At 43.0% G+C, this 16,161-nt stretch overlaps 1 protein-coding gene across 6 annotated transcripts in view; it reads left to right on the forward strand.

Annotated features, from left to right (window-relative positions):
• SLX9 (SLX9 ribosome biogenesis factor) overlaps positions 1-16,161 on the forward strand; it is a 631,512-nt gene that overhangs the window by 101,962 nt on the left and 513,389 nt on the right. For all 6 annotated transcript variants that reach the window (XM_044075977.1, XM_044075980.1, XM_044075979.1 and 3 more), the window contains one exon: positions 317-428. In XM_044075977.1, the coding sequence (XP_043931912.1) occupies positions 317-428 (112 nt within the window). The remainder of the gene's footprint in view (positions 1-316; positions 429-16,161) is intronic.

Consider the following 16,161-nt stretch of genomic DNA (forward strand, 5'->3'; position numbering starts at 1 on the left):
GAGCAACAGACTAGAAATGTGATGAAAAATCATTGGCACTTGAGAGGTAGTACTGAACACTAGGGTGGGAGAGGTAAATATAATGGAGTTAAGAGTCACGGAGTAGAAAATCTTGACAGTTGTCCATTGGATAGATGCCTTCTCATAGATCAGCAGATATGGTGAGTACATTATTGGTTATTTCCTAAGACTAATATAAAAGGTTAATGATTCTCTGTTGCATAACAAAGTAGGCCTTATCCATTTACTTGATATGCTTGCATTTGACTCTATGCACTTTGAGGCAGTCTGTGCTTATGCTGTCTCTCTTTTTCAGGACTGGAACATGCTGTCATCCTCGATCTTTGCTGGAACCACAATAGACCCCAAAGCTTTGGTACAGAAATTGGAATTTGAGGATAATAGCAGTGTTGTTTCCATTAAAAAAGGTAATGGGCTGATAAAAAAAATAAGAATGGAAACTTGATTGGGAATGGAGTCACATTGATTACCACAACTGTGTACTGAATAGTATTTTGTAGTCTCTGAGGTATGTGATCCTTGTTTACTGATACTGTTCATGAAGTTTTTCTTCCCTGTACCCACGTTTTTGATTCCAGTAGTGTACTGTACCAACTCTTTGGCTGTTTCTGTCAGTCTTCTACTTTAACATGGCTTTTCCCACTTAATTGCTAGCTGTTGCATGTCTTAATTGACCCGTCACAGCACAAACATTGGAAAATTCCACTTTGACTGTCTTGCCCGTTACATTTGGGTATTTGTGACTCCCCATCCCTACCCAGGTGAACTTTACTTATCTACTTTCTGATACAGAAACATCCTGGAATTGTTGATTGCAACACTTAAAACTGTTCCCATGTACTTTTATGTCCAGTAGAATGGTAAGTAGTTAGTGGAATGATTAACTAATGTGCTCAAGAAAAGCTGTCATGTGGTGGACACCACAAAGGATAGTGGTTACCCACTTTTGTTCTTTCCCCTTTTTAGGAGGCATTTTGGATGGAGTTGCCCAGTGTACTTTTATTCTGGTATTGCTGTCTCCTGTACAGGTTCCTGTGCATGTTAGTTTGTGCTTTACTGGCCTCTATACCGAAGGATTGCCTGGGTAGATTTTTTTATATAGGTAGACTATTTTGATGTTCCTGCATTAGAAATATTAATCTGGATGTGCAGCTGTCATTTATTTGTGCATTTCATTTGGTGGTGGTGGTCATATGCCCTGAATCCTGTGAACATAGACATAGCTAGGGGTTGTGCAAGGTGTGAGAGAGTGGGATTGGGAGATAACAGTCGGCAGTGCAGTTTGGTATTTATTTCTGTACTGACATTTCTGAATGCGAGTACAGAAATGAATACTGGTTTTGTGATCAGGATTGCACAAAATTATCAAGCTGCTTGCTACAGTTTCAAGACTCTAAAGATCTGGACTTTTTTGCTTATCAACTTACGGTTGAGGGCACCATGTGCAGGATGAGCCATCCTGTGAGTTTGCCATTGGATGCTGTTCATAGTGTTTCACATATAGCATCTTTCATCTGTTCACAGGTTTAACAGATAAAATTGCCTTTATTGGTGACTGATACCTAGGCCACATGCATTGCTTAAGAAGAAATTTCCACTGTGATCTAAAATTTTAAGGCACTGCATAGATTTGTTTGCAGATATCTTATTGCCAGAATGTATTGTTTTCAACAAGTTGCTTGCCTTGAAAATTAATTTTCTAGGCTGGCTGCATGCATTTATTTGTAGTCTGGAAAAGGAAATACTTGTTCAGTTGCAGTTTTTAATGTTGTCCATCTCTAAAATGACTTCTGAACTGTGTGTGTGTAAATCATGCTCTTCAGAAGCCACATCTCATCTAAGTATAACTTGCTCAGAGATCACGGAACCTCAGCTTGGGTTATATTTTCTGAGTACTCATATTTGGTGATAACATTTTCAAACAGTGGGCTTATTAGACCTGAACCAACAGTTCGTTATACTGTCAACAATCTCATATTTACTGTGCACATGTGATGGCTGTTGGTATCTTATCAGAGACTAGATTTCCCTGAAGCAAATGTCTTCGCAAGTCTGGTTGTCCAGGTCTCTCAATCAGCATTGTTTGTGCTGACTTGAAAAGTTGCATTATGATCTAAGAATTGCAGATTCTTTCACCTTTCTTCCCCTTGATATAACTTGAGTTCTTTGTTCCTTAATAAAACCACATTTTAAAACCACATTTTTTCTGACCTGGGCTCTTGGCTTTTGCACATCTTTTAAGTGTGCTCTTTATGACTATCCATCATCCATTGTTTTTTAAGGAACCCGCTGGGCAAAGTATCCCTGAGGTGCTGTTTTTTGTCTTATTTATGTAGTAGTGTATTACAGGATTATAGTGAGTTGATCTAGTTTGAGATGTACTTCTAGTTGTAAGTTTGTGCATTGTTTGGCATATATATATTTTCGCATTTTGATTTCAGGAGAACATATTATAAGATTGCGTATACAGAGCTATGTAGCATTGACCTCTGGCAGTCTGGCTTAACCTTAGTGATGTTGCGTCACACGTGGAAGATCAGTTGGTAAATTCAGGAATGCTGATGATGTTTACAAACCAGGAAATTCTGAATTTACTACCTGGTTTCATATAGTGTCGCAAGTAAGGGTTGACCAGAAATTGTAAACTTTTTCTGCATGCAGTGTAGTGAATTTGAATTACTATTCAGGTTATAACTGTTGAGCTGGATTGTTCTTTTTCTGGGACTGCATGCCAGCAACACCCACTACATGGCAGATGACAGGAGGAAAACATTTTGTAATAAATACAGTACTATGCAAACTGTAATTCTTGAGAAAAGCAAAAAAATAAAAATAAAACAGAAAGGACAAATAAAACCATGTAGAAAGTGAAATAAAATTGAAAATGTGCACAATGAGCTTTAGAAAATAAAAATTCATAAATTTATATTACACCAACAGTATATCATTTACTGCAGGCTCAGCCAACAAAACCATGAAAGGAGAGCTAATAGTTCAGAAGACAATGGTGTGGGTGGAGTTAAAATGTTTTATCCACATCAGCCAAATTTTAGTCTGAATTATGTTAGAGGAAATGGAAATAGGGACAAGTTGGAGAAATATGAGGAAAATAAAAGGAGTGAAGAGGCTTGAGATGTGATTTTATGCCCCTCTGTTTGCTAACCATCAAGCCTCTACTCAGTTTTATTCCTTTACCTGGGAATTTCACAAAGGCTAAGGACAAGAGCTTTAATTCAGTGAGCCATGAAGGTGCTACCCTCACAGCAATGAAAGGCATTTGCAATTGTTTAATCCTTTGCAGGGGAACATATAATGTGTGTAAGAGAGTAGGTCCACAATGCCTCCTTCATATGAGTGCGTAATTCATCACACCTGTGATGGATGCCATTAGCATTAACTAATGCCTCCCCCAGGCTGCACATTTCATCTGAAGGATTGTGGTAATGTGCATTTGACTTCATCCCATCCTTCCTCACCTGCTTCATCAGTCCAATTCACTAATTGATGTCTGACTGCTTGGACTACAGTCTAGACTTTATCCCTGTAAACTACCATTGCTGTCACAGATACCATAACTGTGTTGAGCACAGTTAGAAGTTTGTAGTCACTGACTCTGGAGATGCATTTATGGGATCCTATCCATTTAGTTAACTCTAGGTTTGAATGTTGCTAGGGTTTACTGTTGACTTTACAGTAAAAGAGTAGAGGAGTCTGTGTTATAGGTGGTGACAGCTTGCAGTGAGAACAGTAAAATTCAGAAAAAAACTACACAGTCTGAAAGGGTGGTGCAATGATTAAATGTTCTTTCACAGCACTTGGTTCCTTATTTCATTTCTGGCCTAGGTGACGTCTTAGTGGAGTCTTCCAATACTTCCTTTATTCCCATGGATTTTCAACTGTCCTGCAGTTTCTTTACCCATCCTAAATACCTGCCATAGGTAAATTTTTAGTTCTCCAAATTGTCTGTAGGGATGGGTGTGAGAGGATGTTCTCTGCGTTGTGCACATTGAGTGCTAGGATACAGTTTGGCTCACCTGCAACCTTCAACTGGATTTAGTTGGTAATTAAAGAATAAAATCTACTTCAGAAATTCTGTCACTGTTTGCATTTTTGTAAGATAGTATAAAAGCAGGACCAGACATAAAGTATTTTTAATGTGGGTTTTGGGAGAGCTTCTTGCTTTAGCTAGGGCAGGTGGATAAACACTGTGAGGGAAACCATGTCGAATAGCAACAGTAAAATCTGATAAAGTGAAATAGATATGTGTATTCTGTTTTAATGTTTCATCTTTTGTTAACTGCATAAGTGGACTCACCCAAGCTGATCCAGTTTTAATTACAGTTAAAATCTTGAAACTTTGTGGGTCTGAGAAAGGGAATGGAAAAAGAGAAAATTAAGGTTTATTAATTGGTGTGAGAAATAGGTAATGTGATTCTTGAAAGGGAAGGCATGGTTAGAGCATAATTTTATTTGATGTTGGAGTTCATTGTGGATAAGGATGCCCAATAGCTCTCTAATGCTCCTTTGAGTTTGCCTATTTATCATCATGAGCTGAGGAGGATACTTAAAAGTGAGAGAACCCTGTTAAGGATACCACTAACTGTCTTGTTAAAGTTACAGTACTTTTCATCAAACTGCTGAACGCTGAAGTTAGATTTTTTAAGCTTACATGCAGACCCCCTCCAAAGAAGTTGTCCAGTTCCCTTATCTCTGCTTTGTTCAGTCTTCATCTCATCAGGTTTGTTCCCTTGAATAAACACTTCATCGGAACAGCACTGTGTGATTCACTGGTATCTCATGTGGGGTAAGGTGGCTTGTTCTTTCCCTCAGTATTACGCTGTCTCAGAGTTAGTATTTTTAAAGAGAGGATGTCTTGTCCCAGTCTACCCACATAAATGTGGAAGTGTGTTTCCTTCTCACAAAAAAGGATGACTTGTGTATGTTATTTCTTTTTAAACGGATCAGTTCTTAACAGGAACAATAGTATGCTATTTACTGAAATTGAGTAATAGTTGAATAAGGCTGTTTGTTCTTTAAAGCATTGTTTGAGTTTGATGGTTTACTGTCATGTTGTGGGACAGCATTCCGTCAAACTGGGATAGTTGAAAGGCAAGTTTCCCAGTTCATGGAAGGCCAAACCGAAAATGATCGACACCACAACAGTGAATGCTAGTGTTGTGAGGTTGACATTCTGCGTTCGGATTGCTGTACAGTGGGGATCGGGAAATGTACCCACTTCCTTGCTGTAGTGTGATCACGGAGTTTGTATGTATAATTAGCAGGGGGTGTGGGGGGTGCAGAGGGCTTGCCCCCTGCATAATGTTAGTTGGTATTGACTGGGAAGTAAGGTATGCTGGGTAGTGTCGAGTTTGTCATATTTGGACAGGTCGACATTAAAGTTTCGGTGTTGTGCCTGTTCACTGCTGTGATTTTCACCATTTTAGTTCAACACTGTGGCCACTCGATGGAAGTGGTTTCGTGATTGTGATAGTAAACCGAGTTTGATTAGTGAGCATATGGGTAATTAAGGGGGCTTGTCCCCCCCCTGCAAAAAAGATGATGTCTTTGTTTGCTTTAACTTTTATTTGGATTTATTTCAGTATGCAAACTGCACTCTTTGTGAGTGCTGTTATTATGAATTAAACACTCTGAAAACAGCATTCGGCAACAAACATGCAACTTACTTGCAGTATACTAACTCCATGAGCACATACGACTAAAGGGCGAAGTGCAATCTCCATGATCAATGAAATTGTTTTTTGAGCGTTTCCAGAATTGGCATTTGCAGAGATTGTGTCAGCAAGTCAGCTGTCTTCATTTCATTTTAGATTAAAGGATCACTGTTTTATATAAATGATTAATTAGATCATTATGAAAGTTCTAAAATAGAGCCAGAAAGCTGAGCAGTACGCCTTCTTAAGAAAAAACACCATACTGTTAACATTTTAACTCTAATTGCCTTCAGTTGTTTTAAGTAACTTCCTTTGATGTCTTCTAATAACTCGGTGGGTCCAGGTGGCTTCATTTAACATTTAGAGATGCTGTTCAAGTCATAGACATGATATGTAGCCACAGGTAAGCAGTATTAAGATTGTATTAAAACTTTAGCAATATATTCATCAGCATCACAGCACGTGAAAAACAAAATGTCTAGCGAGTTAACACCGCATACATAAATACATCAAGCTGTAAGTTGTACGTTCAAGGTGGAGCATCAGGGGTTGCTAACATTGTTGTGGTAGATAACATTAGGGTTAATCGGGCAGGCAGATCCTGACTCCAGAGGGATGTCTAAAACATTTGGGTGTAGTTTTGCTTAGAAAGTAGAACCTTCATACTATTTTGGAGAAACCAACCTTGAGTTTAGTGAGTACAGGTCATAATGTGTTGCACACATTGTAATGTGTTATTCGTAATATGTGTGGGCTTAGTCACAAGTGGGTAGAGTCACCCATTCAGACTTACAGAACATTCAGACATACCCAGATGGGTTGTGAGGTTACCTCCCCACATTCTAGCTATCAGCAGGGTTTGGTTGTCATCAGCAGTAAGTTCCAAACAGACTTTCAGAGAGCAGTGGATTGGACACTGACTTGTAGACAAGGCAGACATCACCTCTAAGTAACCTGTAAGAAACAAAATATAACCACAATTACTGCATTGTTCAAATTTTTTATGCCTGTGATTTTTCTAGTAAGGAATTGCTTATTGTAACAAGCCATTGACATCTGCGGTGGTGCAGCGGTAGCGTTGTTGCCTCACCGGAAGAGGTTCACCCATTCGATGCTTGGCTGGAGTGCGGGGAGTGCTTTCTGTGTTGAGCCTGCATGTCCTCCACGCGGTTGGGTGGGTGTTCGAAAGACATGCGTAAATCGGCGTGCCTTCGTTGAAGGTTGAACATCGAGCTGGCACCTCGGCGTTCGTGAAAATCTACTGCCAATCATTAGCGGACCGGAGTTCCGCTGTGGCAACTCTTAGCCGGGAAAAGCCGAAAGACAACCACCATCTGCAACAAGTTGCATAGATTGCAAAGTGCTTTGCTGCATTTATTAATGAGTCAGAGCAGTGAAGCATGAAATGGTACATACAGAGCTAGTGGTCTCCCTGAACTGAATACATATGCCCTTTAGAATTAGATGGACGGTGGAATGAATATGTATACTGGACATTAGAAGACATGCACTGGTCAAAGCCTAAATTGCCATCTGAATCATAGTTATGATTTCGTAATGATCTGACCTTTTATTTTATAATCATAGTTTCTTTTTTGACAAGCCTCTCAGTGTTATATTTAGTGATATTAAAGGTGAGGTCATTACTACTGCATCAGCTTTGTATTTGTTTCATGTATTCAAGTAATTGTTAACCTGTTTAGAAAAACATCATTTGGCACAAAAAAACAACTTTATTAGAAACCAGGAACAATATTTAAAAACCAAAAATGAACTAGTGCCTTGGCATATGCCTCCAAGGTTCAAAAGCTTTAAACACAGTAACGCACTTGAATAGTTCATCAATTAGAACATTACTAAATAGAAAATAGAATTACCAGAATGCATTTAACAGCTTTGGCAGAATCCTGGAACCTCATTTCATAGAAGTTGGGGTATGTTTATTTTTGTATTCAACTGGCTCATTGTATTATTATTATTATTATTATTATTATTATTATTATTATTATTGTTATTATTGTTATTATTTTTATTATTATTATTGTTATCATTATTGTTCAATGAACTCATTTGTTTCAACTGAATTATTTTTGCCTTATGTTTTCATTTAAGTTCGTATGCATTCTGTTGTTCTATTTAGTGATGTTCTAATTGATGAACTATTTAAGGGCTTTAATGAATTTAAAATTTTTGAACCTTGAAAGCATATGCTGAGGCACTAGTTCATTTTTGGTTTTTACACATTGTTCCTGGTTTCTAACAAAGTTGCCTTTTTGTACCAAATTATGTTTTTATAAATTTTGGAGTGTGGAAGAGTTTATATTTGACAACAGTCACAAAAGTTGTGTTCATAATTGTTATCCTGTTAGTAGTCATTGGCACATTTAGATGTATAGAACCTAATTCTGACATTTATGTCTGAAAAGAACAGTTCAAATTGAAGTGGCCCCAGTTCAGAGCCCTGTGGGTCACCACTGATTGTCCTCATTATCTACTCAGTTTTTAAGTGGACAACTTAATTTGGGGAGAACCTGGTACTGGCTTGTAATTTGTGATGTTAAGTTGTCTATCTCGCCTTCATTCTTGCTGGATGGGTTTGGAGCCGACCTCGGCTCCGACTCGGCCACTCTAAAAGCTCGAGAGTTGGTTCCACCGGCTCGAGGCTCCCCTTATATCCCACAATGCTAGGCGGTATTACCTCAGATCTCGTTTGCCGCTACAGCTATCGAGACGTGTTGCTTCACCGGCTTCAGGTTAGTGTAGGAAATAGTTTTAAAAAAGTTTATTAAAACCCTTTAAATTAGTTTTCCAAACAGTATCCCCTTATTTTAAAGGATTTGTATCCCTTCCTCCTTGTTCTTCATCCTTTTTTTACCAGAAGAACTTATAGTTCTTCCCTTAGGCCTTCGGGCCCTCCCATTCCCTTGGAGTGTATGTGTTTTTCTGTAGGGACTTTTATTAAACTAAAATAATTTTATTTAATTTAAGTTACTGTTTTTTAGTGTATAGTGTAATCGGTGTGTTTGTGTTTGTGTTTGGTTGCACTTGTTCCTTGAAATGTCTAAGGATTCGAAGGTCTCAGGCTTCAAGAAGTGTGACTCGTGCTGTCAGAAAATGTCTCTGACAGACGGTCACACTTCTTGTGTGTACTGCCTGGGACCTTTACACCTGCAGGACTCTTGTGCTGTATGCCATGGCTTCAGCCCTAGAGTCCTGCAGGAAAGAAAGAACAAGCTCATTTTACGGGGCTTGCTAAAGCCTGAGGGTCCCCCGACTGTTTCTTCGGGCAAACCTTCTAAGGCTTCTAGGTCGTCGACTCCAGCTACTGAGTCGAGACCTAAGACATCGAAGTCTACTACAACATCGGCTCCGGCTGGAGCCGATGAGACTCGAACTTCTATTTCAGTGGTTCCCTCGGCTCCGGCTGGAGCCGAGGTATTGGAAATATCTGAGTCGGCTCCGATCAGACCATCGGAACCGACATCTAGGAAGAGGTCCAGGTCACCGTCCCTTGGCTCCGTTCATTCGGCTCCAGCATCTCCCTTGCTGTCTGAACGGAGCCATAGATCTCACTCCTCTAGATCATCGAGGCTATCCGACCATGACCTTCAGAGGGTAGTGAGTCGACTTCTTAAGTCCGAGGCACTGGCCCAAATGCTTCAGAGCCCGACTCATCAGTCGATGCTTAACCCTATCTCTCAAAATGTTCCTCCTCCGACTCCCTTGAGCTCGGAGCCGGGGCGTTTCGGAACCGAGACTGTGGTAGCGTCGGAGCCAATACATTTGTCTTCGGCCCCGTCGTCGGCTCCGATTTCTTCCTTAGAAGAATCTCGGCGCCGGACTTCCCTAGTCGGCTCCGAGGGGGTGAGTGGCATCGGACCCTTGTCCGACCCCGCTCTCCCTCTCGGCGCTTCGGCGCTGGTGAGTTCGGCTCCGACATCGGCCTTGGAGCCATCGCTGTCGGTGCCGAGGGAGGTTTTCAGCTTTTCAGAGCGGGGACCTTTGGCTCTGCCTGACAGAGGTGCCTTCGAGGTCATGCGGAGTGTGTTGGAACCCGGTTCAACACCACAGTCGGCTCCGTCCGTCCCTCCCTCTTCGGTGCCTCAGGTTATGTCTGCTCACTCCCTCATCCCAGACCGCAGAGAGCCAGCTCCTCAAGAATCCCCTGTGGGGATCTCATACTCTTCCGAGGCCTCTCCTGTATTGGCAGGGGAGCCCCCTAGGAAGAGAACATGCAAGAGGAATCACATAGACTCACCTGAGTCTGTCACCTCTGACACGGATTTAGAGGATTCCGAGGGTTCCCCCCGTTCCCCTTCTGAAGATGTCTCCTTTGCAGACATTCTAGAGATCCTGAAACAGAGGGGAAATTGGCCAGCCCTTAACCCTTCGGAGGATGAATCTGTGTATCTTGAGGCATTTGGCTCTCGCCCTTCCACCTCCTGGGTGTCCCCCTCATGCAGGTGGTAGCTAAAAAGGCTTGGACGGCTCCTGACTCTGTAGACCCCACCCCCAGGAGACCTTCAAAGTTTATCACAGCACCAGCAGATAAGCAATTTCTGACTAAGGGAGTTTCTGTGGATGCTATGGTGGTAGCTGCCGCCACTAAGAAGGAGCTAGCTGATCCTTCGGTGCCTGTCCATCCTCCTAACAAGGAATCTAGGTCCATGGACAGGTACGGGAAGCGGATGTTTTCGTCAGCGACCTTTGCTATGCGTTCGCTGAACTACCTCTGTCATTTCACTCGTCTTCAAAGAGACTTGATCAAGGAAGCGAGTGAGATGTTAAAGGATCCTACAGCTGCGGGTTTTCAGGACAAGATGAACGCTCAGCTGGCTACCCTAAATTCTATAGCTAACTCCTCTATGCGCCTCCTTTCATATGCGGCTGATGGAGCGAGCAGAGCCGCAGGGACAGGTGTGGCCTTACGCCGGCATGCCTGGATGCGGCTATGCAATTTTGCAGACCCCTTTAAAACATCTTTCACCAATTCCCCGTTTGATGGATCATCCCTCTTTGGTCCTCAAGTGAAAGAAACCTTGACGAGGTGCGAGACAGATGGCAAAACTCTTTCTGCCGTCGGAGTCCGTTTTTCTACTCCTTCTAGGCCAGAAAAGTGGAAAAATGTGGTTCCGCAAACAATCTCAAGGGACATTGCCTGACGCACAGAGTCGGTTCCCCTCCAGAGGCAGAGGGGGAACAATAATGGTAGACGTCGCCCTAGAGGCAGGGGGGGTCCGCAGAACCAGGGCAATCGAGAAACCTTTTCCGATAAGCCCTTCCAGCATCCCTGAGGTGTTGCCCGACTGTCCACCTTCGGAGGCAGTCGGGGGAAGATTGTCACTGTACCCAGAAGCCTGGCGATCCCTAACTCAAGACAAGTGGGTACAGTCCATCATTTCCGAAGGCTATTCCATTCCGTTCTTTTGCATTCCAAATCAATCAAAAAAATCCCTTCCAGATGTTCCACCCGCTCAAAGGGATCAAGCAGCGTTGGAAATATCAAAGTTGCTTGCAAAAAGAGCCATTCAGCCAGTGCCAGCAGACCAGCAAGGATCTGGAATCTACTCCAAGTTCTTTTTGGTTCCAAAGAAAACAGGGGACTGGAGACCCATTTTGGATCTCAGTATCTTGAACAAGTCTGTCAAGAAAACAAGATTTCAGATGGTCACGCTACAATCCATCCTACCCCTATTGGGAAAGGAAAACTGGATGTGCTCTATAGACCTCCAGGATGCGTACTATCATATAAAAATGAACAGACGCTCCAGGAGATTCCTCCGCTTCAGGCTGGGAACCAGTCACTTTCAATTTGGAGCCCTGCCCTTTGGACTCACCACTGCCCCCCGGGTGTTTACCAAATGCATGGCAGTGGTAGCTTCTCACCTGAGACGTCAAGGATTCCCAGGTGTTTCCATACTTAGACGACTGGCTCCTCACAGCTCCTACCAAGCATCTTCTTCTACTTGCCAGAGACTACACCTTTCGCATTTTTCAAAAGTTAGGTATCTCAATAAATTGCGAAAAGTCTGTTTTGTCGCCTTGTCGTGCTATTACCTTCATAGGCATCTAGACACAGTCAACATGTCTGCGAGACTCACAGACCAAAGAATAGCAGACATACACAAACTGGTCTCCCTTCTCTTCCACAGCAACAGAGTCAAAGTCAGATTAGTTCTAAAAGTATTGGGGATTATGGCGGCTGCTATCCCTCTACTTCTATTAGCCAGATTTCACATGAGAATCCTTCAATGGATGCTCTTCACACAATGGTCGTACCAACAACTTCCGATGTCCCACACCATTGTGATTACGCAAGCATGCAAGAATCATCTTCTTTGGTGGATTTCTTCCCCCCAGCTCTTCCTAGGAAGACCCTTTGTCCCTCCCCCTCCGGTTGCTACTCTGACAACGGACGCCTCCCTGATCGGGTGGGGGGGGGCATTATCAGGGCAGAACAGTCCAGGGCATATGGCAACCAGATGAACGCCACTTGCATATAAATGTTCTAGAGATGAGATCAGTGCTTTTAGCGTTGCAGGCCCTTCAAGACTCTCTTCCCTTGGGAACGATAGCAATTCAGACGGACAACATGTCTGTAGTGTGGTATATCAACAAACAAGGCGGAACCAGGTCCTACCCCCTATGTCGAGAAGCACTCAGACTGTGGCAATGGGCGATTTCTTCTCAGCGGTTTCTGATAGCAACGCACATCCCCGGGAAGTCCAATCTTATCGCGGACAAGTTGAGCAGAGCTATCCTCATGCCTCACGAGTGGTCTCTGAAAGATTCTATCTTGGAGAAAATTTTTCTCAAGTGGGGTCAGCCTTGCTGCGACCTTTTTGCTACTCCCCAAAACAGCAAGTGCAAAGATTATTTCACCCTCTTCCCTTTACCAGGCCAGCCCAGCAGAGATGCTTTAGTCCAAGTTTGGCCCCGGGGACTTCTGTATGCATTCCCTCCCTTCCCACTAATCGCTCAAGTGATACAGAAAGCTATTGCTCAGAAGGCCTCATTGATCCTCATTGCTCCTTACTGGCCTCGACAGGTTTGGTTCCCCTTTCTACATCAGTTTCTGTTGGAGCAACCTTGGCATCTGGACCTAGTTCCAGATCTTTTGATCCATCAGTCGGGTCAGTTACATCGCTCCCTCCCCTCTCTGAACCTCACTGCTTGGTTCCTCCAGTTCCAACCTTAGCCAGGCTTCCTCAAATATCTCGCTCTGTTCGAGATATTTTGATAGCTTCCCATAAATCTTCCACTTGGAAGATTTATCTTAGTAAGTGGAAACGTTTCGCCTATTGGGCTCAAGGAAGGGACATAGATCCTTTCACTGCTCCCATCCAAACAGTCCTTGATTTTCTAGCTGAACTTTTCCATGCAGGTTCATCTCCTTCTACTCTTAAAGTTCAATTGGCAGCTATATCTAACTTTCATGTGGGCATCTCAGATTCTGCCATCATGTCTCACAAGCTTTGCAAAGCTTTCTTGAAGGGAGTTTTTCTTCTTAAGCCTCCTATAAGAACTCCTCCTCCTTCTTGGGATCTTAATTTAGTTCTCACATCTTTGATTCTTCCCCCTTTTGAACCTGCAGCTTCCTGTTCAATGAAATTGCTATCCTGGAAGACTCTCTTTCTGATAGCCATTACTTCAGCTAGAAGGGTCTCAGAGCTTCATGCACTCAGCAGTCGACCACCGTATCTGTTGTTTCATAAGGATTGGGTATCCTTACGGACCAATCCATCCTTTTTACCTAAGATAGCCTCTGCGACAAATCTAAATCAAAACATAGACCTCCCTGTGTTTTTTCCTAACTTTTCTAACAGGTCTGAACAAAAATTGCATTGGCTAGATGTTCATCGTCAATTAAGGTATTATTTGGATAGGACCAAACAGATCAGAAAAACTGACCAGTTGTTTGTCTGTTATGCAGAAGGCAGAAAGGGCCTTGCAGTTTCGAAGGTATCACTCTCCAGATGGCTAACATCCCTGATTTCCTTTGTGTATGAAATTAGACACCAAAAGTTGCCTAACAAACCTAAGGCCCATTCGACTAGAGCTTTGGCTACTTCTATAGCTTTCCAAGACAGGCTGCCTATTGACACCATTTGTGCAGCAGCTACATGGGCTACTCCTCACACTTTCATTTCTCATTATAAGTTGGATTTAGCTTCTAGACATAGAGCTAATTTTGGTTCCACTGTACTCAAGAGTCTGTTCCGATAGGCCACCCGGGACAAGGTGCTAGGGACGCGGTCCCATCCAGCAAGAATGAAGGCGAGATAGACAACTTAACATATAGAAGTTATGTTCTTACCATAACGTTCCATGTTAGTTGTCATCTTCTCGCCTTCTTTCTTGCATCCCACCCTCCTTCCCCCTAGCCTGGACAGACCTAGAGGAGTTTGTGACCTCTCTTTCTACCACCTCTATTATATATATGTATATGCTATACTATGCATATATTCCCTCATCAAGTTTCAGGTCATCTTCTTCCTTTCCTTTTATAGAGGTGGATTTTCCCATTTCCAGTAGTTCTGGATTTATTATTGGCTGGGCCTAGCTTACAAACGAGATCTGAGGTAATACCGCCTAGCATTGTGGGATATAAGGGGAGCCTTGAGCTGGTGGAACCAACTCTCGAGCTTTTAGAGTGGCCGAGTCGGAGCCGAGGTCGGCTCCGAACCCATCCAGCAAGAAAGAAGGCGAGAAGAAGACAACTAACATGGAACGTTATGGTAAGAACATAACTTCTATTTATTTATTATGCAGTATGATTTGGAATTCAGTTGTTTCATAGCTATGATGTACAAATCACTTGATCTGATGTTGTCTTTTTCTGTCTAGGTTCAACTTGTGGGTTGTCAGATCTGACTTGGATGCATTGCCAACCAATTTCCAAAGTCTTTAGCCTGTCTGGTTTCACCGCCTCTACCCATAGCCCCCAACTCCGCTAGCGTTACCTCAGATCCAGTTTGCTGCCATTGTGGACAGCAGCTTGGTTGTTTGCTCAGTGAGTGTACGCTTTTTCTGTGAGCTTTTTGAGAGTGTTAGATCATCTTTCCTAGGTTTTTCTGTTTGTGTGAGTTTGGTTAGCTTGTTTAGAGTTAGTGTGTGTTTTAGTGATAGGTTTAGTGGTTTGCTTAATGGGTTGTTGCTTTTAGGGCTGTTCCTGTAGTATTTTTTGTGTTGGGATTAGTTTAGATGGGTGTAGGTTAGATGGATATTATGGATAAGGGTTTAAAAAAGCGCATTGTGTATGGGCATAAACTGTCATCCCAGAACACCCATGAGCATGTATGTCTCGGGGCTGCATATCTCGAGTCCCCGTGTGCTATTTGCGAGGGCTTTGGCTCTTGTGCCAGTAACGAGAGGAAGGCTAAGTTGATGCTGAATGGTCTCCTTCCTTCAGGTGGTTCTTCCTGTTCCTTCTGTTGTAAAGGGAATACGTTTGGTCAAAATCGGGGTGCTAAGTACCTCAAAGTCTTTAAGCAGGACTGTAAGCAGTCTTCCCCTGTTCTACCTGGTGGCCTTGGCTCCAATACCTCGGAGCTGATCACTTTCAGGGCTGGTATCTCAGAGCTGATCTCCTTCATCTCCGTTGTCTTGGAGTTCATCTCCTTTGCCTTCACTTGCTGGCAAGGCTCCTTTTTTTGCCATTAGTGTGCCACGCCCTTTCCTGGCAAGAGGGTATGCTTCGGGGCAGACATTTTTTCTCCCTCTTCCCATTCTACTCCACAAGAGTTTTCACCAGAGTCCTCCCAGTCCTCCTCCTTAGATCCGACCTTCTCTGCTCTGGAACCATTACCTGGCTGGTGATCTTCCAAGCCTCCCTCAATGGCTTCCTCTGCTTGGTCATCTCTGTTCATTAGGAGCTTGAAGACATTGAAATTGGAATAGTTGATGTCCTTTTTACAAGAACAGATGGAATTAAACCTCATCCCTTCGTCTCTGGGCCTGTTCAGTGAAGCTACTGCTACTACTCCTGTTCCCTGCTTTCCTCTTTTGGGCTCTATGGATCCAAGGTTTTAAGAGCTGGTTGCCTTCCATTCTTTAGGATCAGATCCAGTTGCCTGACCAATCTAGATTCTGATCTTTATCTTTGTTTCCTTGACTCCAGTAATATCGGAGCTGGGGAGACCTCAGGGCCAACAGATCAAAGCGGGGGTGTGGGGGGTATGGGAGACATTTGACGATTCCTGTTTTGGGTCATCCTTCCCACCTTGGGCCTCTGTTCTTAATAGTTCAGCCCCAATCTTGGCATCTGGATAGGGCAGATTGGCTCCAGATTCCAGTGCATCCTTGGGGTCTTCAGACCCTAGGTCTGCTGGTTCTGGCTAACCCACTTCTGCCTCTGTTTTTGATGTTGTAGAAAGGATGCTCTCCTGTCAGGAGAGGGAGTGGTCTAATACAACTAGTATCCCCCACTTCCTCTTTGTTGCTTATGGTCACTGCTCAACTTGCTCCG

This window comes from Protopterus annectens, chromosome 6.part1, assembly GCF_019279795.1.
Source record: "Protopterus annectens isolate FY-2018-M chromosome 6.part1, PAN1.0, whole genome shotgun sequence".
Classification (NCBI taxonomy): Eukaryota; Metazoa; Chordata; order Ceratodontiformes; family Protopteridae; genus Protopterus; species Protopterus annectens.